The sequence below is a fragment of the Perca fluviatilis genome, chromosome 10, assembly GCF_010015445.1.
Source record: "Perca fluviatilis chromosome 10, GENO_Pfluv_1.0, whole genome shotgun sequence".
Taxonomy (NCBI): domain Eukaryota; kingdom Metazoa; phylum Chordata; class Actinopteri; order Perciformes; family Percidae; genus Perca; species Perca fluviatilis.
In genome coordinates, this window is record NC_053121.1 from 14,093,560 (window position 1) to 14,119,807 (window position 26,248).

Below are 26,248 nucleotides of genomic sequence, written 5' to 3' on the forward strand. Positions count from 1 at the left end.
CGTCTCAGCTCGACTCAAACCAGTTGATGGTGTCACTGCGACTCAGCTGGTCAAGTCTCCAGAGGCTGGTTTTAGAACGTAAGAGACATCACCTGCTTCAACAGCCAATAGAGAAGTCAGATGGTAAAGTCAGCTATAAACTATAGAAATGAAATGATCCATAATCCATTTTATTTTAATGTTACAAACAGCTGGTCGAAATTGCAGAGTTTTAGAATGAGCCTCAGCGACCGCCCAAATGCACGGTAACGTTAGATGGTCAAGCGAGATAGAGAGTGACTGAAGAACATTAGAAGAAAGCTGTGAATCAGAGAAATAGTCTTCGCCGAATCACCACTAGAAATGTAACTATAGCAAGCATCTCAATATCACTAACGTTATCCACATTCATATTTAGACGAAACAAACGATATATCCAGCTCCAAGTCGAAAGTTAGAACGGAAGTACAAAGAGTCGTTGCTATGCAGATGATACTCTGTTTCATCTCGTCTCATTGGTGTGAACTGCCAGGTAGCGAGTAGTTGCAAGTTTCAAGTCGTCTTGTTGCAAATCTTTGGTCTGAACTGGGCTTAAAGGATGTTAGGCACTAACATTTTAAGAAGATTTTCACCAAACATTTTTAGAATATTTTTATAGAATGTTATCCTACCTTTTAAAAAAAAAAAATCCTGGGAACCAAAAGAAAACTTCCCACTAAAAACATTACGAGAACAGTGCATGATAACATTCTCAGAACATTCTTGGAACAAAAAAATTCTAGCTGGCCATTTAACTATTGTTAAATAACGATAAGTATTATTTTATTTGCACAGATCATTTAGAGTTAATAGTGAGACTCTTCATGAGACATCATCTTTATTCATCACCACCTTATTGATAAACCTAGACAGCCCTATTTATCAGCTGTCCATCTCACACATGTCTGACTGAACCAATATGGTTGTTATTTAGCTGGATACCCAGGCGGGATCATGGGCTCATGTTCACTTGTGTTTCATGTGTGGAACTGCAACCAGAAGTCTTTTTTAGGCTTAAAGTCCATTTTTTTCTGCACATAACTACAGTTATTGTTTACCGGGCTCTGAGCACTGTGCCAAACCACTGCTGACCCCACAAGAGCACTGATAAACAGGTTCAATGCATCCAACGTAGACGCTGATGGAGGACTAAAGGGCCTAACAGGGCTAACAACAAACCCTAGCCGGCCGGGAGCCAGTCTTCATAACTAGGGTTGGGTACCGAAACTCGGTGCCAATAGGGAACCGGTGCCGACGTAAACGGTAGTAACAAGACCGAATAAGAACGAAAATTTCGGTGCCTCATTTCGGTGCTTGACTTTACACTACACCTGACAGCATGTAACGTTAGCCTACCTTTAGCTAGCAGCTGGATTAAACACCGGTAAAATGTTGACAGCTAACGTTAAACAGTGTAAAGTGTGACTGTATTTCACTGTGGAGGACTTCAACAGCGGGATGTAACAGTCTGCTCTGCAGCGCAGCAGCTGCCGTTGTTGCAATTCATAGATATACAGTATGTTTATATGGTCGGAATGAAACAACACAGACGGTGCGTTCACTTGCAGCTGCCGTTGTCGGAATTAAACAACACAGACGGTGCATTCACTTAAAACAGGTAGCCTCGTGGTGCATTCACAGTAATTGTAAAATACCCTTTTCCCATCTGGGGTTCAACAGCAATTTACTGGTGAAATAACTTATTGTTATTGTTATAGTTATTACATTATTATTAAATCTTTAATTTTGACCATGTCCTTAGCAATAAACAAGTCACTGACTGTTGTTTACTACCCTTATTTTTTTTCTTATTTTTTTTTTTACTTTATTGAAAAGTACCGATTCAGGCACCGTTTAGGCACCGGAACCGTTTTAAAAGTATCGATTTAGCACCGGAACCGAAAAAAAACCAAACGATACCCAACCCTATTCATAACTATCTGAGCCAATGAGACAATACCTTCACAGTATTTATTCAAGAGAGTTATTTTTAGCATTGACTCCCGACAGCTGACACCTGATATGTGTTCTGATGTTGGCTGTCCAGTTATAATGTTGGTTATTAGAAAGTTGGTATGAAATTCTTTTTTAATGAAGGGACATTTTATAAGGGATTTTTCATTTAATTTGGATTTTCAAGGAAATACCATTAAAAAGATGGGAAAATACTAAAGTACATATATACATACACATTTTGGAATTTACATTTGGCATTTTTGGTATTTATTTATTTATTAGGCAGAAAAGCATTGGTGTGTTGAGTAAATGGATGCAGAGTTATAAAATACATAAAGCCAGGGAGGACATGCTGATATACAACTCAAACACTTCTATACAGATACTGCTGTCTAAAATTATATTTTAACCTAAAGCCTGTCTCCTATTCCCTGAAGCAGAAATTAACAGGCTAAAATATTTGATCTTATATCACATATTTTAATTGGCTGTTTGTCCATGCCTTCAGCTCCTCTTGCCCTGGATATTGTAATTCAGCAGCCATGCTTCTGCCAAACACCAAACGCAGAGATATCTCTCCATGCCCCGGGCTGGACAACACCAGCTCCCCCTCATTGGCTATGAAATCAAATGTGTGATAATTTAACCCCAAGGCCCATCAGCTCTGACAACCACACGCTGTTTAAAGTTCCACATCCAGCCATTTTTTTTATCATTGAGGATATTTCTTTCATTGTTTTATGTTGTAATTTATTTTGTTTTAACTCTTAGTGCTTTGGTTGGATTGATAATTGATGGCTCTAAATAAACCATTGTTGAAATTGCCTTGCTTCGATTATTTTCAGGTTAGACACATTTTGGATGTATTTAGTATATGACACAAAATCCTCGCTGCCCATGTCACACCATATTCTGATATTCTACAAGACAGCGGCTGCGTATGGACTAAAAAGTACTAAAGTAAAAGTACTCTATATGCAGAATAATATATATTATATGACTGAATGATAATTAGTGATGCATTCATGTGTTAATCACATTAATGTTGCAGCTGGTAAAGCTGGGGCTTAATCATGTTATACTGCTGGGTAGTTTAATCTATAATAATACAATATTATTTATAAGTGGATTATATTTAATTAAGTTTTAATAATCTAAATCTGCAAAGTAACTAGAGCTGACAAAGTGCAGTAAAGAGTACAATATTTGCCTCTGAGATGTAGAGGAGTGGAAGTATAAAGTATCAGAAAATAGAAATTCTAAGTAAAGTACTCTGCAACTATGCAGTCTGCATGGAGTGCTGTTCGGGTGTCGCTATGGGCGGGCCATAGGGGGCTGGGCCTGCATACTGTAGGCTAATAATAATTGTGCCCTCCCATGCTTTTCATATGCCCCCCTTAAGACTGAGGTCTGGCGACGGGTCTGTGTGTAGAGTGTCCCTCTGGAGCTCTCCAGTTTGTGGATGCTGGTGTACAAAGGTTGGTCTTGAGCACCTCCAACCTTTAAAGTACAAGTACCTCAGAAGCGTATAGTGCAGTACTTGAGTAAATGTACTTAGTTACATTCCACCCTGTGTCAGAATGTTTGCGGGCGGGAGTAGAACACACCCACAGATGAAGAAAGCGAGACCGGAGATGTTACATTTTAGCAAGCTCAAACATTTAATTTCATCGGTGATGGACCTTTCACAATGAACCCTTTTGTTCCAGGAAATAGCCTGGTCCCAAATAGCCAGCTGTTAGAACATTGATGTGTATAGTCTAGCATTGCTAGGGGACACAGCTATGTGATGTCCAACTTCTCAGGACCAGAGGAAGCACAGTATGAAGTTGTTCGAGAAGAAAGCTGCACGCAGCAACACCACAGGCTCAACAATCCGCCGTTCCCAACAGGCACGTTTCAACAGGCACATTTTCAATTTTAGTGTGTATACAATTGTGAAAGACTGCATAGTCACACAGAAGTGGTGGTTTGAACTTTGTGCCCACACTTCTTCATTTTCAGAAGACGTTGACCATGGTGCACCTATAATGGTTTGGGTTAGGGTTGGTATACATTAACTGCTGTACCTGGTCTTGGCATATGATAAACCTTCACACTCAAACTGTATTTCCAACCCGTTCTCACCCCCAACTGGTAAAATACTGACACTTGGTCAGTGTCTCTCAGCGTCAGATACCGATGCAAAAATCCCCCTTCAGCGTCTGTATGGAACGCACCGGGCAGAGCAGCAGCTCGACCGTGGCGCTGTAAGATGACGTAGTATTGTGAGAGAGACAACGGTAGAGAATAGTATGAAAGACCGAAAACCTGCGCAAGGAGGTTGGTGGATGGGTCAATCAACATAGGACGTTCACCCAGGAGACCGGGGTTCGTGTCCCGTTCTTGTCCCGCGTGTCACTGAAACGTACCTTTTGTAACACCACCAACAATCTTTTCCTAAACCTAACTGTCCCGTTCTTCTTGCCGCATGTCAGTTAAACGTAAGTCCCAAGCCAGAGCGTCAAAAAGTGAGGCCAAGAGTCCCGACCAAGCGCGTCTAAATATGACGCTAAAGGAGACTTTTTGCGTCGATAACAAGTGCCGAAGGCACCTGACCAAGCTTTGCTTTTTGACGCAATGGGAGTGAGAATGTATTAATATTTCATGTATCACTGGTACCCGAAGTGAACCCCCCACCATCACCACCACTGTCTACCTCCAGGCCATCAGTACTTTGATGCTGCTTTCATGCTGTGAATTCATCATTATCCCAACTTTTAAACTTGTATTAGTCTTACTATAACTGTGCTATTGGTGTCATATCTAATGACTGACTGATGATGCATTTCAGAGTTTGGGTCCTGACCCCTGATTTATGATGTAACAAGTCATGTCTTTCCAGAAACCAAACTTAGCAAGGTGGCATTGCATTTAATTCTTCAGCTATAAAGCAAGGCAAGCTTTTTTAATTCAACTTCCGTGACCGTCACAGTTTGGGCCGGGGCATGTCTGTGGCCAGAGCCTGTCCACTGCTCTGGGAGCTGAGGAAGGTGTGCTCCTGATTCAAGTAGGTGGTGATGAACTCTGGGAAATCTCTCTTCAGAACCACCTCCATGAACATGTCTGCTGCCGTGAGTAGCCTCTGTTTATCCCTGAAGAAGATAGAGAAACAGAAGACATCCAGTGAGACAAAGAACCACAGAAACCCACTCCCAACTGGAAAAGACGAAACGTTTCGGAAAGATTAATGTCATGTTAAGTCAGAGTTATGATTTACCAACATTTGTCTTTCTCACTATCAGAATTTTGACTTACTGTGTCGCACCGCTGCGGCGAAAAGAGAGCTGAGCCAGAAGGCAAAGCTCTCGATCTACCGGTCAGTTTTCCTTCCTACCCTCACCCTATGGTCATGAACCGAAAGAACGAGATCCAGGATACTCTAACCCGAAATGGGTTTCCTCAGGAGGGTGGCTGGTGTCTCCCTTAGAGATAGGGTGAGAAGCTCAGTCATCCGTGAGGAGCTCGGAGTAGGGCCGCTGCTCCTTTGCGTCGAATGGAGCCAGTTGAGTTGGTTCAGCATCTGGTAAGGATGCCCCCTGGGCGCCTCCCTAGGGAAAGGTTCTATGCACGTCCAGCTGGGAGGAGGCCTCGGGGAAGACCCAGGACTATGTGGAGTGATTATATTTCCACCTTGGCCTGAGAACGCCTCAGGATCCCCCAGTCAGAGCTGGCTAATGTGGCTCGGGAAAGGGAAGTTTGGGGTCCCCTGCTGGAGCTGCTGCCCCCGTGACCCGACCCCAGATAAACGGAAAAAGATGGATGGATGGATGTCATCATGCTAATGTTGACCTGTTTTTTTTTTTTTTTTTTAATCCCTAACATTTTAACAGTTCTTTTTTTTTTTTCTCAGTGTCAAAGTCAGCTTATGATACAACTGTGATGGTTACTTTGCAAACCGGTTGAAAGTGACACTAGTTGATATAGCGATAGCTAAAGAACAGCAGCAGTCTGACTAGTGTCTGCGCAGATAAAAATATGAAATACTTATGTCTCAAAAGAGAGCATGGGCCGTATAGTTTACAGAGCAGGGTTATAAACAATTTAAAGTTAATGGAGCCCATGATTACAATGGACATGCAGTATGTCCTCATCTTACCTCCCAGAGGGACAGAGAGCCCTGAGCTCCACCAGGAGCTGCTCGGTGAGCTCCGTCACCAGCCGCCGGCTCACCACCCGGCCGTCGTCCTCCAGCCGAGTCTGATGACAGATCCACTGCCACACCTGACACACACAAACACACACAAAAATGTTTTTTTTTACTTTATACGTCTATTGCATACACAAAAAACTATATAACACACTAAAAGATGGGGAAAAAAACAACAAAAAGCATAATAGGGGGTCTTTAAACATTTTCTGATTGTAAAATTATCTATTTATAGGATTTAGGAGGCCTTCACTCTGTGCTTTCTACTCTGTCTTTGGCTAAGGGGTGGGTCGTGTGATCCGAAACCCACCTGTGATCTAGAAATCTCGGCTGTGGCTGAATCTTCCACCTGGTCTCTGTAGAAAAAGTGGCCTTCGCCTGGGAAGCCGAGCATGCTAACTGTTAACAGTCCACACAGTAATGATGAGCAGAACCAGAATGTTTGCATGTACATACCTGAGAGCCAAGCATTAATAAAGAGGACACCAACTGCAATGTTGTACTTCAAACCATAAAGAGTGACTCCTCCCTGAGGAAAAACAAAATACACCTGATTATTAGAGGCTAATAGAGGATATGCGCTCGTTTACATAGCGCTATGAAGGTCAGTATTACATCATACATACTGTATTCATCTATCTGAGTTCATTCATATTTTTTCCTCGCCGCTGTGGCACCAAATGTTTGCTGTTGGGGGAATTGTAAATTATAGAGTGAGGTCTAGACCTACTCTATCTGTAATGTGTCCTATGATAACTTCTTTTAATATTTGACACTATATATAAAATTGAATTAAATGCAGTAAAAAGGAACACCTAAAGGGAGATTTTGGACTGTGCTCTTATAGTGATGTCCAAATGAAGCTTTCATGAATTGCATTGCATGTTCTTTATTTACTGAGCCCACTAGATGGTGCTCTCTGTTAAACAAAGGCTTGAAAAGCACACTGAATTGATATTGAATTGTTCTTGGGGTTACATATTATGTCTAGTTTAGATGGGTTATTATTTGGGTTGATTTAACTGACAAGTGAAACACGGATACCAGTTGTTGAAAGAAAAAAGAAAAAAATGTGTGTGTGTATGCATGTGTATATGTGCCTGTAAGTAGGAATATATGCACGTATGTGTACATAGATAAACAAGTGAAGAATTAAATTGTTTGTATATAACTAAAGTAGAAAGGTAGAAAAAGTGGGTAGGTCCAGAAAAGTTTCTTTTAAGTTCTTCTTACTCCTTTAGGAACATGGAAATCCTTATTTCAATCATTTACAATAATAATGAATATTGAATTTGCTGAGTATTTTGTTTTTGTTGGTTTTCTTGCTTGTACCGAAATGTACATGTTCAAAATTAACTTAAACTTAACCATTGTGTTGTCTTCCCGTCGACCATGCAACCTTTTGATTTTCTGGGTCAAAATAAAATTTTACGATTTTTTTGTCATTTTTTACAATGTTTTTTAGATTTTTGCTGCGATTCCTTCGACGTTTTTGTTGTTCTTTTTGACATTCTTCATTTAGGGAAGGGAAGGGAAGGGAAGGGACTGTGTCAAGTCCTCCCAATAATTTGTGCAGTTAGTAAAGCAGCACCCTATTCGTGTACGGGGCTCTAAGTTGTGTAGAGTGCAGCGACTGACCGAAGGCATGGACAGTAGGTCATCAGGAGTCACGGTGACGTCATGGCGAAGCTGGTTAAGCTGGTTATCGCCTTCAGTGTTGAGCCGGAAGAGCTGGAAGAGGTGAAGAATTACAAGTCATTATTCTCCTTCTCTGTGTTGGTAGAAAGTTCAGTGTGGCTCACGATCCAGTGCTTACTTTCTGCATGGGCTCGATCAAGCTCAGATCATACACCATGAAGCCGTCCACACCTGCCTGGATCTCCAGCAGCTTCAGTCTGACGGGTGGGAGAAGACAGCCATATTTCAGTTTCAAAATGCCGGCACTGTGAATATAGTCTACATCTGCAACTTTACACTTCCGGGATTGTTCAGCTGCTGCCGGAAATACCGCCGGATGTCCGTCACCTTCCTCTTTCTTTGTGTTGGCATTCTAAACTATGGTTAACTGCTCCTCAGATCTCTGCAGGGTGAATCCAGACAGCTAGCTAGACTATCTGTCCAATCTGAGTTTACGACAAAAACAACTTTTGAACGTACACATGTACCACCAAAACAAGTTCCTTCCCGAGGCTATTTTGCAGAGGCACCGTTGCTCCATCCGGCGCTTTGCACCGCCCAAGACAATTGCGATTGGTTTAAAGAAATGCCAATAAACCAGAGGAAGGTCTGGCAATGCGAGACTAGCCTGGATAACCAGAGAGACTGTCGATGAGCATGATGGCTATGCTTCTGCACTGCAATGCTTTGCTCACTCAGTCTCATGAACATGTGTGTGTGTCTGTGATGTTCCTACCTGCTGACAGCAGCCAGCACTCTCCTATGGGAGTCACTGAGTGGGTCCGGAGGCAGCAGCGGGGCAGCCATGCCTCCTGTGGCCAGCGCTCCCCTCCGATGACACGTCTGAACCAGCAGCTCCATGTAGCTGCGCAGGAAACGCTTCTCCATGTTGACATATTTACTGCGGTCGGGCAGCAGGAAGGCCTGGCGGTGGCCTGGAGCACAAATACATGACCTCTGGACTTCAATGAGACAAGGACTGCCTTTTTTTTTTTTTACCGTTTGTGTACAAATTGCTTTTTGTAAAAAGTTATTCATAATAATAAAAACACTCCATTATACATATTCTATGAACCCTAATTGTGACTGGCCCTGGACCTTCCGTGAAATATCAATCAATCAGACTTTATTTACTGTATATAGCACTTTTCATAAATGTAGCACAAAGTGCTTCATACAATTACCCCCCAAAACACACACACACACACAGATATACACACATAACACAATACCCCCCCGCCATCAACAAAAATGAATTAATTACAGGAACCAAGCTGAGGAAACGTCATCATAAGTGAGGAAACACCAGAGGAAAGACACTTAAAAGCCAAAAGATACTTAAATATATAAATACAATAAATAAAAGTTCTAAACAGTGGCTAATAAGTACATTAAGTACAATAAAAAATTATAAAACACACTACATATAAATAAAGAAATAGAGCATAACACAAGCAGAAAAATAATAAATAAGTTGTTTTGATTTTAAGTTTGCCTTTAAAAACACCAACACTCTCTGCAACCCTGACTCTAACCCTAACCCAATGACTGGCTCAGCGTCAAACATGGGGGTTTGGCTCACCAAACTTGTTGACAAAGGAGGCTGAGTAATCCCAGATGCCACAGTTGAGTCCTGCTGAATGCTCTCGCAGCTCGTAGAGAATCTCCTCCATCTCAAACGCTGCTAACACGTTTTCAATCAGCACTGTCGCCTTGATGCTACCCAGTGGAAGGCCCAGCTACACACACACACACACACACACACACACACACACACGCACGCACACACACACACACACACACACACACATACACACACACACACACAAACGCACACATGCACATACACACGCACGCACGCGCGCGCGCGCACACACACACATGCACACACACAGGCACACATGCACACGCACACATGCACACCCACGCACACACACAAACGCACACATGCACACGCATGCACACACACACATGCATACACACACAAATGCACACATGCACATGCATGCACACACACACACACACACACACACACGCATACACACACACACACACACACACACACACAGGCACACGTGCACACGCACGCACACATGAACACACGCAGGCACACGTGCACACACATGCACATTCACTAAGACACAACTACACACATAGGAGGCATTGTTTCTGTACTACTCACAATAATCAGGGCATTCATAAATGTTCAAAAATGCCAATTGGATTTCATGAAATAGCCATTTGAAATTGGAAAGTCAAATTGCTGCAGTAAACAAAGCTTAAGCAGAAGTGCTCGAAGTGAAACTTTAAGAAAAACTAAGAAAATCTCTTATAGAACAGGAACATCTTGGCTTCTCTGTCAGGGTGTAATGAGCCGGTGTAGCATACAGGGTGTCTGATGGGCTCGAAATAATTTGGTGTGCAAAAAATAAGCTTATGAACAGCAGGGGAGTGTGCTTGCTGAGTGTAAACTGTGACTAAGGCCGGCTGCACACTGGCTGCGTGGCGTGAGCGTGTCAGCTGCGTCTCAGGCGCGGCTCGAAAAACGCGCACACGCTAGAAATAGGACCGGCGCCTATTTTTCACACGACACGCAAGCGGTTGGAAGCGTTTCCATTCAAAATAGAATATGAAAAGATGTTTATATTTCATTTTGACAAGAATACGTTTAATAAATGACATTTTGATGTTTGAAAGTCTCTAGGTTTTGACATAAATGCAGATATAAATGTAATTTAAAAAGATTATAATAATATAATAATTATCGATTTTCAAATATTGCACCTGTCAATACAGAACGAAATATTCTGTAACCTATTTTGCCGTCAATACTGCCGACGTTGTCTTTGCTGTAATCAAATCAGTATATATTTATGTTTAACATGAAGTCTACTACTGCTTGAGTGCAGTTTATCAATGGGAAACATACATGTGTCCAGACAAGGCTAGCAGCAGCAGCAGCGTGGCATCAGACACGTTTCTGATGTGCAAAGACATAGAAAACGCCACGCAGCCGTCACGCAACTGACACGCAACAGAAACGCCACGCTCACGCCACGCAGGCAGTGTGTAGCCGGCCTAAGTTCAGGTATCAGGGATACAACATTTGATGTGAGAATCTGAGAATACAGCTGTAATTTCACAGAACAACATGGTGCACGTTATGATTGGATTGGGATTACATGTGTTTTTATCTTTTCACAGTTGCTCGGTTACATGCATGCATAAGGCCGGTGTTTGTGTGTATACTTGTGATGTCCAAATGAAGCCTTAATGACGCTTCATGAAGCCTTTACTTTATTTTCTGAGCCAACTAGATGGCAACAAATACATCAAAAAAAGCGACAAAAACATAGACAAACAGCAACAAAAACATTGAAAAAACTGACAAAAACGTCAAAAGGGACAAAACGTCAAACAAAGTGACAAAAACGGCAGAAAAAGCAACAAAAACATCATAAAATGTGACAAAAACATCATAAAATGTGACAAAAACATCAAGGGCCCTATTTTAACGACCTAAGCGTGAGGCGTGAGGTGCATGGCGCAGGTGTGTTTAGGGCGTGTCAAAATACACTTTTGCTATTTTGAATTCACCTGAACACACCTCCCTGTAAGACCAGCACACCCATGGGTGCAAAAATGGGCGCAGGTGCATTTGCTATTTAAACGCCGTGGGCGCTGGATGGGAAATTGACAACTGCGTCGGTCTTATACTAGCAAAGACACTTGCGTTGCCATATAGTCGGCTCAGAAAATAAAGAAAAGGCTTCACGAAACTATCACTAGTGTATACAGCCACATTCTGTATTACACCTATGTGTCCCCCTATTCCCTAGAGCCTTTGGGGTCCATTTGGATCTGTCCAACACTCCCAAACAGGGCTATGTGTTTGTTTCTATGAGTTACTGACATTCACTCAATGCCATTACAACAGTTACAGTAACTCTAGGTCTATATCCACGACGTTCCACTTCCGAGATTGCTCTGGTGCCGGCGGAAAATTCCACCGGATGTCACTCTTTTCGGCCGCAAGTCCGTTACCTTCCTCTTTCTTTGTGTTGGCGTTCTAAACTCCGGTGGATTTCTGAGGACTATGGTTAACTGCTCCTCAGATCTCTGCAGGGTAAATCCAGACAGCTAGCTAGACTATCGGTCCAATCTGAGTTTTCTGTTGCACGACTAAAAAAAACTTTTGAACCTACACACGTTCCACCAAAACAAGTTCCTTCCCGAGGCTATTTTGCAGAGGCACCGTGGCACCGTGGCACCGTGGCTCCGTGCGGAGCTTAGCGCCGCCCGAGACGATTGCGATTGGTTTAAAGAAATACCAATAAACCAGAGCACGGTTTTCTCCCATCCAGGAATGCTGTGTGGACTAGCCAGACCCTCCTGCGCACCGCCGTGGAAGAAGGTCTGGCTATGCAAGACTAGAGTAACTCATTTCATTTCCAGAGTCAAAACATTTTCAAAAATGTTCTCATGCCATGAAGTTGTATTGCGCTCTCAGTCCCCGCTGTGCAGCAGCCACTGCCTCAGAGCACCTCTCAATATGGGACTCATACTTCATGTAATTGCATTCATTTCATTTCCCTATCCCAAACTCTCTGATAATAAGGTGCTTATTGTTACAGTAAAAATGTTAACTTCAGCTGGCAGAACGCCCTGTTTACTACTTCTTCACGTTTTCTTCTCCTAGTAGTAAGATTTGATTCTCAAAATATTGTGACTTTTTCTTCTCCTCAAAATCTCCGATATTGTTTTTCTTCTGAACAGTGGCCCATTGAACGTACAACACATACAGATAACAATCAGCAAGGAACTGACTTGTTGTGTTTTCTCTGTCTGCCTGTCCTCACAGCTACAGAAGCAGTTTACCGGTCTACTGGCAGCCCTACTGTAGTTTCATCTGCTCACTTCAAACAAAAGATTTAGCTGAGAACTGTTTAAAATGAGAATGATCAGGTTCAAACATCATCAGAAAAAGATATGATTGATATGTGCATAAACAGTCACAGACGTGCACACCTTCTGTTGACACCAGACAAATATCTTGTTCCATAGTCTGGCCTCCATGAAGCTCTCCACCTGGAACACAAGAGAAACCTATTATCATCTGGGGGTGTGTGTGTGTGTGTGTGTGTGTGTGTTTGTGTGTGTGTGTGTGTGTGTGGTGTGTGTGTGTGTGTGTGTGTGTGTGCTCGCATGTGTGTGTATGTGTATATGCATACATGCACGCATGCGTGTGTGTGTGCGTGGTGTGTGTGTGTGTGTGTGCTCGCATGTGTGTGTATGTGTGTGCATGCGTGCGTGCGTGTGTGTGTGTGTGTGTGCGTGTGCTTGCATGTGTGTGTATGTGTGCGTGCGCATGCATGTCTGCGTGCGCGTGTGCGTGCGTGTGATTGTGTGCTCGTGTATGTGCGTGTGTGTTGGCATGTGTGTTGGCATGTGTGTATTTGTGTGTATGTGTGCGTGTGTGTGTGTGTGTGTGTGTACTTGTGTGTGCGTGCATGCATGTGTGTGTGTGTGTGTGTGTGTGTGTGTGTGTGCGTGCATGCGTGCGTGCTTGTGTGTGTGTGTGTTACTTTTGAGAGGTAGAAAAAGGGTCCACTCTGGTTTGCAGAAAGTGTCTGTCCACAGTGAAACATGAGGAGTCCAAAGTCAAAGAGAGGACCAGGAACCTCCCTCCCCTCTACCTGCCAAACACAAATAAAGTCTTTATTTATTTTCTTTTTGATAATTCATATACTAATGTAGCCAATAACACATCAAAACTAATGACAAAAAATACCCATAACGTGTTATCACAGCCCCAAGTTGATTTTGTGAAACTGCTATGTTTTGACTGACGCTATAGAAAAAATGTCAGCGGTTAGAACCATTATATATTTGCTATTTTTACTGAAAAAAAACAACTTCATCATAAGAAAACATATCAGTTCCCATAAATTATACAAACATTTCTTGGACCAGCAAACCAGTGTGAATATTCTGTTGGAAGTTCAGCTGAAAGCCAAGACTTTATATACTCTGAGATCAACAACTAATCTCCCACCAACATCTAACGCCAACCAAAACAGGCTTTTACATTTTGTTAATGATGTTTGTTATTAAATATTCTATTTACTCGGGTAATCATTACATTAAATGTTCTGTAAAAAATTTAGAGTCAGCCGTCTCCACACTGCCACAGATGAAACAATTGCTGAAGCCTTTTGCTTATTAAAGAGCTGTCAAATCGTAGCCTAACTCTCGCCAAAATGCAACCTAGGGCTGGAAACAACAAGAGCTACGGTGAGTTGTTCAAAACCTTTCTTTTTAGTAAACTCTGGGTACACAAACAATGTTGTCCATGCTTTCGTTAAGGTGTAGAGCCCCTGGTGCTACTTGGTGGCAAAGTTTCATGTTGTGTTGAGCCTTCTTAGTATTTTAAAAATAGGCTGCCTCTCAGTGAAGCTTCCCTGAATAACTAAAGGTTAAATAAATAAAAAAAAATATATAAATATTCTGAGAGCAGACGTTTTGTGAGACAGTTAGTTTTCCGACACAGTGTCTCCTTCGATACTACCACCAGGAGTCGCCAAAGTCACATTACCAAATCACATCCCAGCTCTACAGTTGTTCTTAGTGTAGCTTTATTTCAAGATGATCTTATGGGAAGTAGCCCATGCCAATCTCTAGGTATGGTGAAGGGTATGTGATGATGTGGGGCTATTTAAAATAAAAATCTGCCTGCCATGTATGGGAATTTAACATAGGGGTGCACTGACTTATGCCCCCTGTATTTTAAGGAAGAACATTTATTTATTTACGATACATTATTCATTCAAAAAGAAAAATGGTGTCCTTAAAGGTTGGATTTTTCCTATTTTTTTTCAATTAAGGCATTGAGATCAATTTCCAAAAGATGTTTTTTTATTCCTCTTTTTAGTCAACTTTAGCATGGGTGTATTCACTTATGCTGAGCACTGTAGATGATGTGTAGTAAGATAGAAAAAGAGTCAAGATTGGCAGAAGGATTGTCCCAAAGTTTGTTCACACAGATAGGAAAACAGCGTTGCCTTTTAGGAAATAATTCAAACGGATGAGAATGACTTTCTTCAGCGTTGTCACAGAATGGGATGTGGAATGTAACATTATTCACAACACCTACCATCATGTTGTGCTCCATCATGTTCCAGGCGCGAGGACGAAGCATCAGCACCGGAGCCTGAGATATGGGCGGAACATCTGCCAACACATTAGATTAGATAGACTTTCATGATCCCAAATTGGGAAATTTCAGTGCTACAGCCGCAAAATATCAGACACACGTACAGAATATACAAGAAATAATAAATAGGATAGAATATAAGAACAAAAATTTAAAAAAATACAAAGCAAAGAATGTACAAACGTATACAAGTTGGAAATAAAAATGTACAGCTACTTAACCCTCCTGTTGTCTTCCTGTCGACCATGAACTTGTTTTCCTTCCGGGTCAAAATAGATTTTTTTTGGGTGCTTTTTCTAATGCCTTTGATGCTTTCTTTTTAAACGTTTTTGTCACTTATTTCAACGCTTTTTTTTATTCTTGGTAAATAAACCTAAATGATATGACATTATCCCTATTTTTGGAGTTAAAACAAAGCAGAAATTATGAATTAATTTGACTAATAGTTAAGATCAGAGGATGTTGAGTGGATCACACAGACTGGTTTATGTCAAAGTTTAGTCTACACTGTTTTGAAACCATTTAAACATTTATTCTTTTTAATGCTATAAAATGGGTTCCATACAACGTGCATCCATGCATGCATGTTATTTTCGGTCAATTTAGTTGAAAGAAACCCATATTTCTGATGTTTTCAAGGGTCAAATACTGTAGTATTTATGAAGACCTAAGTAAAACCTACGTTTGTGCAAGTTGCTCTTTGTGCAGTATTGTGATGTACGGTATATGAATCTTATCTAACACTCAGTCATGAAGTGTTAAAAAGTTTTAATGGGACAGGACAGGACGGTGACCTGCCTGACATATATGTGCAGCCACACACATATTCCTGTAATGATCCAATATAAAGTAAAGTAAAGCACTTACTGGGGAACTGGTTGTAAACCGCCTTCAAAACGTTATGAATGCCTTTGATCTGGTTGTGATATGTCGGGCAGTTCCCGTCGTCAAAGTCAACCTGAAAGCAAAGAGAGGACACAATGGCTCTTTGAGGCTGTGCTAAATGCTAAGCTTGTTAGCTTGGTAACACGCTCACAGTTGATATTTAACATTACCAGTAATACATTCACCATCTTGGTCCAGGATGTTAGCATGCTAACATTCCCTGTTATTTCTTTACTTGTATGGACAATGTATGGGTTAGACCAGTTTCCTTGGCGCCCCCCCCTACTTATGTCTAAGAAAAGCTTGTTGAGGTAACTCTCGAGATAGAGCCTTACTTTCTTTTTTGATACAGAGCAGTTATCAGGACTTTTACATTTCATTCATAAAATAATGATGCCGTGGCGGCAGGAAAGACGAGGATGATAGCAGCTACCAGATGACCTGATGACAGCAAGGGTCCCAGGTTAAGGGGTCCCGGAGGTTTGGCCTACTAAGTAGCCTGCCTCCAATTTTAAGCGAGAACAAAAATATATAGTTTTTATACCGACTTTTGTATACATTATATATTCTAGTGTATTATCATAATTTGTTTAAAAAGTTTTTTTACCTCATCCTCAAACCAAATAAAGATTTGCGCACCCCCTGTGATCTTTGCCGACCCCCCTAAGGGGTACCCGGACCCCAGGTTGGGAACCACTGGGTTAGACTATTGTGTTGTGGCTGCTGTAATATGTTTCCTTTATCCTTTATTTTGTGCAGAGTAGAGTATGTTGTGTGTGGACATTGGGACCGGAAGCTGTGGATGAAATTACTTTTGTATTGGTGTCATGGAATTCCGTGTGGGATGGGCCACTTAGTGGCATGACAGGTAAATAAAACATCATTCATTCATTCATGGACACAAACTACAGCATTTTGTGTGTAAGTTCATACTCATGTTCATGAAGCTTGTTCTGCTGTCCCCAAGTGACGAAAACAGAATCATAAATAAAATCAAAATGAATGCAGCTTTTGTATTTTCTTCACGTTACAATGTTTTCCTCCTCAAAACACTTTGCAAAGGTGTTAAGCACCAAACAGTGACAGCTCAGCTTAAACTACGTATTTGAAGAAAGGCTCAGTCTTTGTCTCTAGCCTGCTTCTGGTAGCTATTACCCAAAATGTTTAAAATAATATTAATTTTAAATAAAAAAATATTGATAATCCCTGGATCCCGCAGTCATTTCAATTAGCTAAAGACCTTCATGGATGTCTGAGTATTTCTGGACTATCCCTCCCCTCATGTCCGGTTTGGATGAACCTCTTATACTGCTGGAGAGAAACCTATTCGCCACAAAGTGAGACAGTCCTTCATCAGCCTGCCACAGTGGTTCTTAGCAAATGTTATCCAAACGCATAACATTTTGTTGGGCACTATTTTCAGCAGCGGATTTACCCTCATTAGTGAGTATTTCTGGCTGCAGGATGGTGTGTGTGCAAGTTTTGAGTCAAAATCAAAACTGCAGTGTTATTGTTTTGTTATGTAGAGGTTTGTGATGTCACTCAGTATGTATATCTCAATATTATATTGATATGTTCAGATTCATCAAGATCATATGATAACAATCATGCTATGTAATTCTGACAACGCCACATGCTCACTGGAATCAAAGGACATCAGATTGAAGTTTCCCACTGCATTTGAGTGTTCTCTTGATGGAAATGATTAGTAATTATAATAAGGCATTACATGGGGTGCCTGGATAGCTCACATGGTAGAGCGTGCGCACGCAAAAGCATCTCATGCTCACAAGAAACCAATCTAAGGCTAGCAAAATGATGCTAACAAAGTACTGCTGACATTATTTGGCTAACTTAATATTTCACATTCACAGCATGAAATCAGTTACCAGTTGCCTTATCATCTTTAAGTGTGTTCGTGACACTATCAGGTACATTCCATTGCGTTTCCATGAAGATAAATATCTCCTCCTCTGCAGCCATTCTGACTGCTACTCAGATTGGTGTCTCGTTCACACCAGAAAGTATCTTGTGCACATCAGAAAAAATTAATTCCCATTTACACTAACCGACATCCGGTTTCATATTTGTCAGTCAACTTTTCAAAATAAATTCAGGCTACACTCAAAACATTTGGGGGTGAAGCCCTGGCAAAATGTTTGGTGCTGAAGGAGGCGGAGCTGCACTCCGGTGCACTCTGGCCCAATTTAACCTCTGCCCATGTCCCTTTAGGGGCTCCGTACCAAACAGTAGAGCAAACAGGTACAGTTGTTGTGTTGGTCTGGTGTGGTGTGAGTAACAGAGGCAGTACCTGTATGCCTTGTGCTGGTGACTGGAGAGCTTTAATAAAGCGCTGCGTATCGCAGGGAGCCAAGTCCCCAATGTCCACGTGTCTTCTCTGGAGCCTCGGGGGGACAGGGAGCACCCTCCAGGCCGGGTCTGTCCTGATATGGCTGGTATTTTCCAGAAAGCTCGGCAGGTCACCTGAAAGGTCCAAATGGGCCTTTCTGGACACTCGTAACCGCAGGACCTGAAGAGAGTGTCACAGATTTCTCATCCTGAGTTCAACACGTCCCCCATGCACTGAATAGAAAAAAAGAGCTTTTTCTGCTGTCTCACCTGATCCACCTCCTCATTAAATGTGGAGACCAGCTCGTGGAGGAAGAGGAGGGATTCTGCGGTGAAAAGTCTCTCATATTCTGCTTCTAGACCTGAGGGAGGGGGGGACAGCTCCATGCTGACTGGACCCTGTGGACGAGAAGAGTCTATGATGCGGGTTTATTAAGGTCAACATCCATACTGCAGAAAGGGGGTTCTTTGCAGCTGCTGCAGTGGTCCTGCTCCACGCCCGCTACGTCCTGCACTGCTACTACAATATTTTATAATAGTCAAAGTTCTATTATCTTTATTGTTACTATAATTGCCACTGTACATCATACGGACAGCTATAATTAATATGAATCATATTTCTCTATATCTGTATGAGTGTCTCTGGGTCCCAACCAGCCAACACATTCTCACACCCAACTCGTAAAATAAGGACGTTCGGTCAGGAGCCTTTCTCGTTCTTATTTGACGTTAAAAGTCTCCTTTAGCGTCTCATGTAAACGTGCTTGGTCGCCACTATTGCCGTCCCTTTTTCCTCCTTTTTGACGCGCTTGGTCGGGACGGGTGAACGGAATCGCGGAGGTTGGGTTTAGGAGAAAAACAACGGGGAAAGGACGCCTCAAAAGCCGGGAAACACACGCCGAAGATGGGGAAACAAAACGCCACACGCAGGGCGCGAACCCGAGTCTCCCCTTACGAAACCAAAATATATTGCAGTACATTGGAAAATATCATGTGATATATTGGGCACTATATTCCCATATATGTGATTTGATATTTATATTTTCCAATATATTGCCATATATGCATATATCATATATGTTTATATATTGATAGCCTACATATCAAAAAATATATTGCAATCAAGACCTTGCAATATATTTTTTTATATGTAGGCTATCAATATATAAATTTTGTCATGTTTCTTAATACTATAATATGTATTATATACAAACTTGATTTCAAGGAGTCGGTGGAGCGGGTGGGGGGGGTGGGATAAGGGAGAGCTCTAGCGAGTGTGAATGTATAAGTGCTGTATTGTATTGTATTGTCCTTGTCTTATTGTCCGTTGTCTCGAGGACCCCCTCGAAAACGAGATGCTTCATCTCAAGGGGTTATCCTCTTAAATAAACAATTTCAATTTCAATAGTTATGCCAAAAGTGTAGCTAGCTAGCCGCTATATTTTCCCATTGTATTGAATGGAACACATAGTTGGCTAGCTTCTTCTCCTAACAAGAACCCTCACATTCATAAAAATGTCTTAAATTCAAATCGGACTGTTAGCTTTTGTTAGCTTTGTAAGACCTTGGGGTAGCTGTGATATAAGTGTCGTGTTGAAATTCAAACTGTAATTAAAGCTGCGAGCAGCGATGGACGGGCCCTCGCGCCTCTGCGTGCGTCAGGGTTACCGGCAGACACTGCTCCTTGCGACCGTGCATTTGGGTGGCACTCAGACGCCGTAAATCCTCACTAATGAAAAGGGAACACCCCGCTGAGTTCAACGATACCTCACACAAGACTCTACGTCATACAGTTCATTAGCTATGAAAGGGGGTGTGGCCAAAATATAGGGGGCAGGCCAAACCTTTACAATAAAAATGTAAGTCTGCTGAGTTCATTGATACCTCACATAAGACTCTACCATAAACGGGTCATCATTTATAAAAAAGGGTGTGGCTAAGCACAAAGGGGCGGGCCAAACAATCACCAATGAAGAAGGAAGTCTCTGCTGAGTTTAATGATACCTCACACAAGGGTCTACCTTAGATGGGTCAATATTCATGAAAGGGGGCGTGGCTTAAACATTGGGGTCGGGCCAAACCATCACCAATGAAGAAGGAAGTCTGCTGAGTTCAATGATACTTCACACAAGGGTCTACGTCAAACAGGTCATTAGTTTTAAAAGGGGGCGTGACGTAAGCATAGGGGGCAGGCCAAACCATCATCAATGAAGAAGGAACTTTCTGCTGAATTCAATGACACCTCACACAAGACTCTACCTTAAACGGTTCAAATGTTATGAAAGGGGCGTGGCCTGATTAAGTGGGCATGGTTAAAATATAGGGTGCGGCTCAGTATCACATGTTGACCACACATTATAAGTTTTATGTAAATCGGATGATGTTTGTCATATAAGGCAGATTTCCTGATGCCAGCGGGGGGCGCTATGACCAAAAGTCAATGTTGGCCTGTAGGTGTCTTCAGGCCTGGACCCTTGTGATTCGGTGAGAAATTCGGGCAGATACGACAACGCATTACACTCAAGTTACAACAACTTCTTTTTCATCGCTAAACACTCAAAATGGCCGCCCCACCACGGCCACGCCCTATGACGAAGTTTTTCTTTTAACAACTTTTCATCTTTAAGGTGTTGAGATGATACAGACATACAAGTTTGAAGTTGATCGGATGAAATCTCTAGGAGGAGTTCGTTAAAGTGGCCAAAATCGTACTAATTTTGAACTTGGCAAAAAATGGCAGACTTCCTGTTGGGTTTAGGGTATGGCTCCAATTACGGTTTTTGTACATCTTGACATGTGACATATTTCTACCAAGTTTCGTGAGTCTACGCCAAATGCACTGCAGGGGCTCAATTTCTTTAACTTTGTAGGGGGCGCTAGCGAGCCATTTTTGCGCACGTATTCCCGAAACCCTTAAAATACATACATTTTCACCAGACTTGTTGTTGAATATGTTAAGCCCCCCAAAAAGCCAATTCATTTGCAGAAAAAAATAATAATTCCTTCAGTTTCAATAGGGCCTTCGCCGCTGTCGGCGCTCGGGCCCTAAATATATTATAGTTATGCCGGCAGCCGGCCGCGGAGCCCCGGTAGTGCAGTAATCCACAAAGCGTGACTTTGCCCTGGGTATGGAGCCCAGCAGGCTGCCGCTTTCTCGTCAGACTGTGTGGAGGTCCTAAAGTCCGACACATCTTTCCAAATTTGCAATTAGCCATCAATTTTCGTAACCGGCCCATATTTGAGCTTTATATAGTTGATTCTGTCGTCTCAAATGTGCATGTATGGGGATTCGCTCAACTAATCAGCGCGCGTCTCTAATGTGTGTGTATGGGGATTTGCTCAACCAATCAGTGCGCAGCTCATGAGCATACAATATTTGGAAGAAAAGCTCTTGAAAATAGGGCCAAAACACATGGATGCATAAGGGCCAATAAAATATCAACCAGGCCATTTTCAGTCCAACCAATGTTACATACCCCATTAGGAGACCATAAAGACCAGTGTGAAATACCCTATATAATCATTCTATCACCCCTTTAATGTATGTCCCTAAGTATTGTTTTTGTACTGTGGGTTTTGTCTCCTTGTCATTGAGTGATTTTCGGTCTTGTTTTGTATTATGTTCTGTTTCCTGTTTTATTGTGATAGTCCATTTTCTTTCTTGTCATATCTAGTTCTGCTTCCTGTGTTTTCCCGCCTGTGTGATTGTCTAATGTGCTCCACCTGATCCCCTGCCCTGGTGTCACCTGTCCTGTGTTTGCTCGTTACCTAGTTAATTTAGCCTCTGTGTTTCCCTTTGTGTCTTGTCAGATTGTTTTGTGTCCGTTGTCTTGCCTGCGTGAGTTTGTGTTCCTCGCCCTGCTAGTTTGTGTCCTGGTCCTGTCTATTGAGTTAGTTTCTATCCTGTCAGTTTGTTTCAGCCTTGTGCTTTTTTGTATTTTTCCCTGGGTTTTTACCAGCCTTAGTGCTGCCGTGTTTTTGTTAATAAATCCCCTTCCTCAAACCTTCTCCTGCCTACCTTCCTGGATTGGGTCCTTTATTCCCTGCCTCCACGTTTTACATTTACTTTTAAAAATCTTCTTCCTGAATAGGGTTGGGTACTGAAATCCGGTGCTAATACGACACAGGTGCCTTCACAACCTGTATCTACCGGACCGAATAGCAACGCAGATTTCGGCGCCTCCTTTCGGTGGTACTGATATGTCTGCTCTGCTCTCTGGTGCTCTGAAACAGACGTTAAGACACCGGGCAAAAATTATGTATGCCATATATTAAAAATATATTCTACCATATATTAAACACATATCTGTACATATATGTTTCCATATAAGTTTACATATATTTAGTATATATTCTACCATATATTGAACATGTATCTGTACATTTATTTTTCCATATAGGTTTACATATATTTAAAATATATTCTACCATATATTAAACACATATCTGTACATATGTTTCCATATAATTTTACATATATTTAGAATATATTCTACCATATATTAAACATATCTGTACATATATGTTTCCATATAATTTTACATATATTTAAAATGTATTCTTCCATATATTTAACATATATTCTACCATATATTAAACAAAGATGTGAAACTATATCTTTACATATATTACCAATACGTTTTCCCATATAAATGGGAATACATTATGGTGGATATTTATAAATATAAATATATAAATATATATTTTGGAATATATGAAAGTGGCAATAATTTGTATATTTTGCAATATATTGCAATATATAATATATTGTATAATATATGTATCATCAATATATTATTCCATGTTTTTTCAATATATAATATATTGTAAAATGTAATGGAAAATAATATATTGTAATATATTACAATATATTTCAAGTAATATATTGGTAAATATATTTTCCTTTCGTAAGGGTCCTGAGTGAAAGTCCGATGTTTTACCCATTCGCCACCCCAACCACCGTCCTTACGCAGCAATTTCCCATTACATACCACTCGCTAAATCTCATCCAACTGTGGCTCTCCCCAGTACGTTACACAAATACGCCGAAGGGTGCCTTTTTCGTCGCATCAGACGCTGAAGGACACTGCCCAAACGTACTTATTTTACGAGTTCGGAATGAGAACGGGTTGAACCGGCAGAGGCAGATGGCCGCCCACCAAGAGCCTGGGCCTTACCGAGGTTTCTGTCTGTTTAAGGATGTTTTTTCTTGCCACTGTCACACCAAATGCTTGCTCTTGGGGAAATAGTTGTGTCTCTGTAAATGACAGAGTGTGGTCTAGAACTACTCTATCTGTAAAGGCCCTGACACACCAACCCGATTATCAGCCGTCGGACAATCTGGCAAGTCGGACTCAATGACCAATCTGATTGGTAGAGTGCTAACCCAGAAATGACGAGCGGGATGAGCGTGACTACAGTCTCTCAAAATCTGACGAACATCTTTTAAACTGACTTTTGTCGATCTGAAATGAAGACAGATTCAGCAACTGCACGGCCTATTTCTCGCTTAAAATGTTTTCAGAAACACGTTGGTCTGGCTTTGAAATTCTGGAGAAACCAGACCCACGTGACGCGTTCGTCCAATCAGCTGCCGGTTTGATTTTTTTGGGCGACAATACAGATTAGCGCCGCCTGCTGTTATGGAGATGTATTACGTCTCGCGCATGCGCAGAACGTACGCTCATGTCGGCGTCGCTTCGGTGTGTTCCGAGGCACTTTTTTGACGAACTTGGGGAGGCAGTCAGTCCGAGTGCCTTTTAAAAGGCAGGACCCTTAAAAGTTCCAAAAGGTGTATCACTGAGACGTATGGACTTGTTGTGACTACAACTTTAACAGAAACGCCTGTGCTGGATACCAACACTCAAAGAATAAGCGGTACGAGATGGAGCAGTTGAAAAAGTGAAAAAGTTATGCAAATGTACTCTGATAGAGAGTGATGGTAATCAGGGCTGTTCCCTACCCCACTCTACGACATAAACCTGCATTTATGAATTGAATGGTCATTTTGAGGCAGCGCAACCGGCTGTAAACACAACATCGACATATTAAAGCTATTATGGAAAACAGCTTTCTTATTATGCATTCAAGTGAAAGGGAGCAACTGGATCATACGGAGTCCTGTTTGTGTCCACCTGATGAATGTTAGTTCTCTCCTTTTAGCTTGATTTTCAGTTTCATCCAACTGCTGGGGGAAATATCGTTCTCTTTAGCTGCTGAATGCTCCACTGTGTTCAACAGCTGCACACAGAAAAAGTACTGGTTTTTAAATGGTTCTTCAAAGGACTCAGAGTTACTGCAGGGGAGCCGCCAAATTATGGTATAATGTATAATAATTTACATAATGTTTTGTCAAAAATGTAAATGTCTTAACACAAATCCAACAAATTATTAGCAAATATAAATCAGCCTATTTGTAGAAAAAAAAACAGTGATGATAGGCGTACTAGCCTATAGGTAAGGTAGTCACTAAGGTAGACACCCACAGATGCCACATGTATGTTTAAACATTAAAACTTGATCATGCCAACAATTATTATTTTGATATCTTAGTATTCTATGTACTATGTATGTAAACAGAATATACACGTTATTGTAGGCCCAGTTTAATATGCAAATTTTATACAATATATGTAGTAGGGGGTCCCTGCTCCGTCTCTCTCAGTTAAGGGGTCCTTGGCTTGAAAAACGTTGAAGACCCCTGGTCTAGCCTAAAACATCAGAAAGCAGTGAGAAATGCCCATCAGTTTCCTAAATCCTGGTTGGTACTCTGCAGTGGTGAGGCACTTCTACTTCTACTCCGCTACATTTCAGAGAGAAATATTGTACTTTTTACTCCACTACATTAATCAGACAGCTATAGTTATTAGTTACTTTACACATTAAGATTTCTGCACACAAAACACATGTAGTTTATAAAATCTGATGTTTTATTATAAATTAAACTAGCCAACAACATAACAGCCGACAAGTCCAGCTGAAATGATTAGACCATTAAACACTCAACTGTTTGGATCCTTTACACTTTCTAAAATGGGAGGATTTTTCTGCATTAAGTACTTTTACTTTTAATACTTTAAGAAAATGTTCCTGATTAATATTCTTTTACTTAAGTAACATTTCCAATGCAGGACTTTTACTTGTAACAGAGTATTTTTACACTGTGGTATTAGTACTTTTACTTCAGTAAAGGATCTGAATACTTCTTCCACCACTTCAATGTTGATTCAAGCACCAAAACATGTTGTACACCATTTCATTTCATTATTTAAATTCCTAAGGCCTGTCAAAGCACCAACACGTCTGAAACAGAACTTACTATCTAACTATCACTACCCTTAAACTAAGTCTCATGAAACTGCTCTGAAGTTCAAAGTCCATCATGCCACACACACCCTAACGCCTCCTCACATAGTTGTTCCTTTCCATCACCCATAATGTGGCCGTCTCTACTGTCCTTAATGTCGATTTTTGCTGCACAATAAAGAAATACGCTGATACTCACAGGCATGCTGATGGCAGGGCTCTGTTCCCTCTGCAGTGGACTTTGGTTATGGTCTTCCTTTGCTCACTGTTTAAACAGGAAGGTGTTTGTGTGTATGCATAGTTTAAAGTCCTAAACTGTCTGCGTAGATTCTGTACATCGACATGTGAGGCTATTTAAACACTATGTGCCTTATAATAGCAGTCATGGTCAAAATAGTGATTTATTTGTCATTTTGTTTTATTGGAAATTACTAGATGTAATTTGAAATGACCTAAACTGAACTGACTAAAACTTGGATCCACCATTCCTCAATATGCTTTTTCCGTTCCACAACGGTCCAGTTCTAACCGTTGTTAGCCTGAGCAAACCCCCTGCTTTAATCTTATAGCAAAGGCAACCTAGAAACTAAATGTGCCTTCTCTAAGTGTTCTCAGCAATGTTCAAATGTATGTTGGCACTCCTTCCGTCTCTTTGG

General features: G+C 41.4%; 1 protein-coding gene across 2 annotated transcripts; it reads right to left on the bottom strand.

The window, feature by feature from the left end:
- Positions 1 to 4,509: 4,509 nt before the first annotated feature.
- Positions 4,510 to 25,836, bottom strand: mlsl (malate synthase-like). 2 transcript variants are annotated; one of them, XM_039813658.1, is made up of 15 exons: positions 25,792 to 25,836; positions 18,558 to 18,686; positions 18,250 to 18,468; positions 15,921 to 16,011; positions 14,994 to 15,070; positions 13,426 to 13,536; positions 12,869 to 12,928; positions 9,423 to 9,579; positions 8,577 to 8,775; positions 7,980 to 8,058; positions 7,802 to 7,894; positions 6,620 to 6,692; positions 6,474 to 6,541; positions 6,113 to 6,237; positions 4,510 to 5,108 (listed from the first exon to the last, which is right to left on the bottom strand). In XM_039813658.1, the coding sequence occupies exons 1-15, from the start codon at positions 25,795 to 25,797 to the stop codon at positions 4,943 to 4,945; spliced, it is 1,653 nt and encodes a 550-aa protein (XP_039669592.1). In that variant the 5' UTR covers positions 25,798 to 25,836; the 3' UTR covers positions 4,510 to 4,942. The 2 variants fall into 2 exon arrangements, with proteins under 2 accessions (XP_039669592.1, XP_039669594.1); XM_039813660.1 differs by lacking the exon at positions 6,474 to 6,541 and having other exon boundaries at positions 4,972 to 5,108.
- Between the last annotated feature and the right edge of the window lie 412 nt (positions 25,837 to 26,248).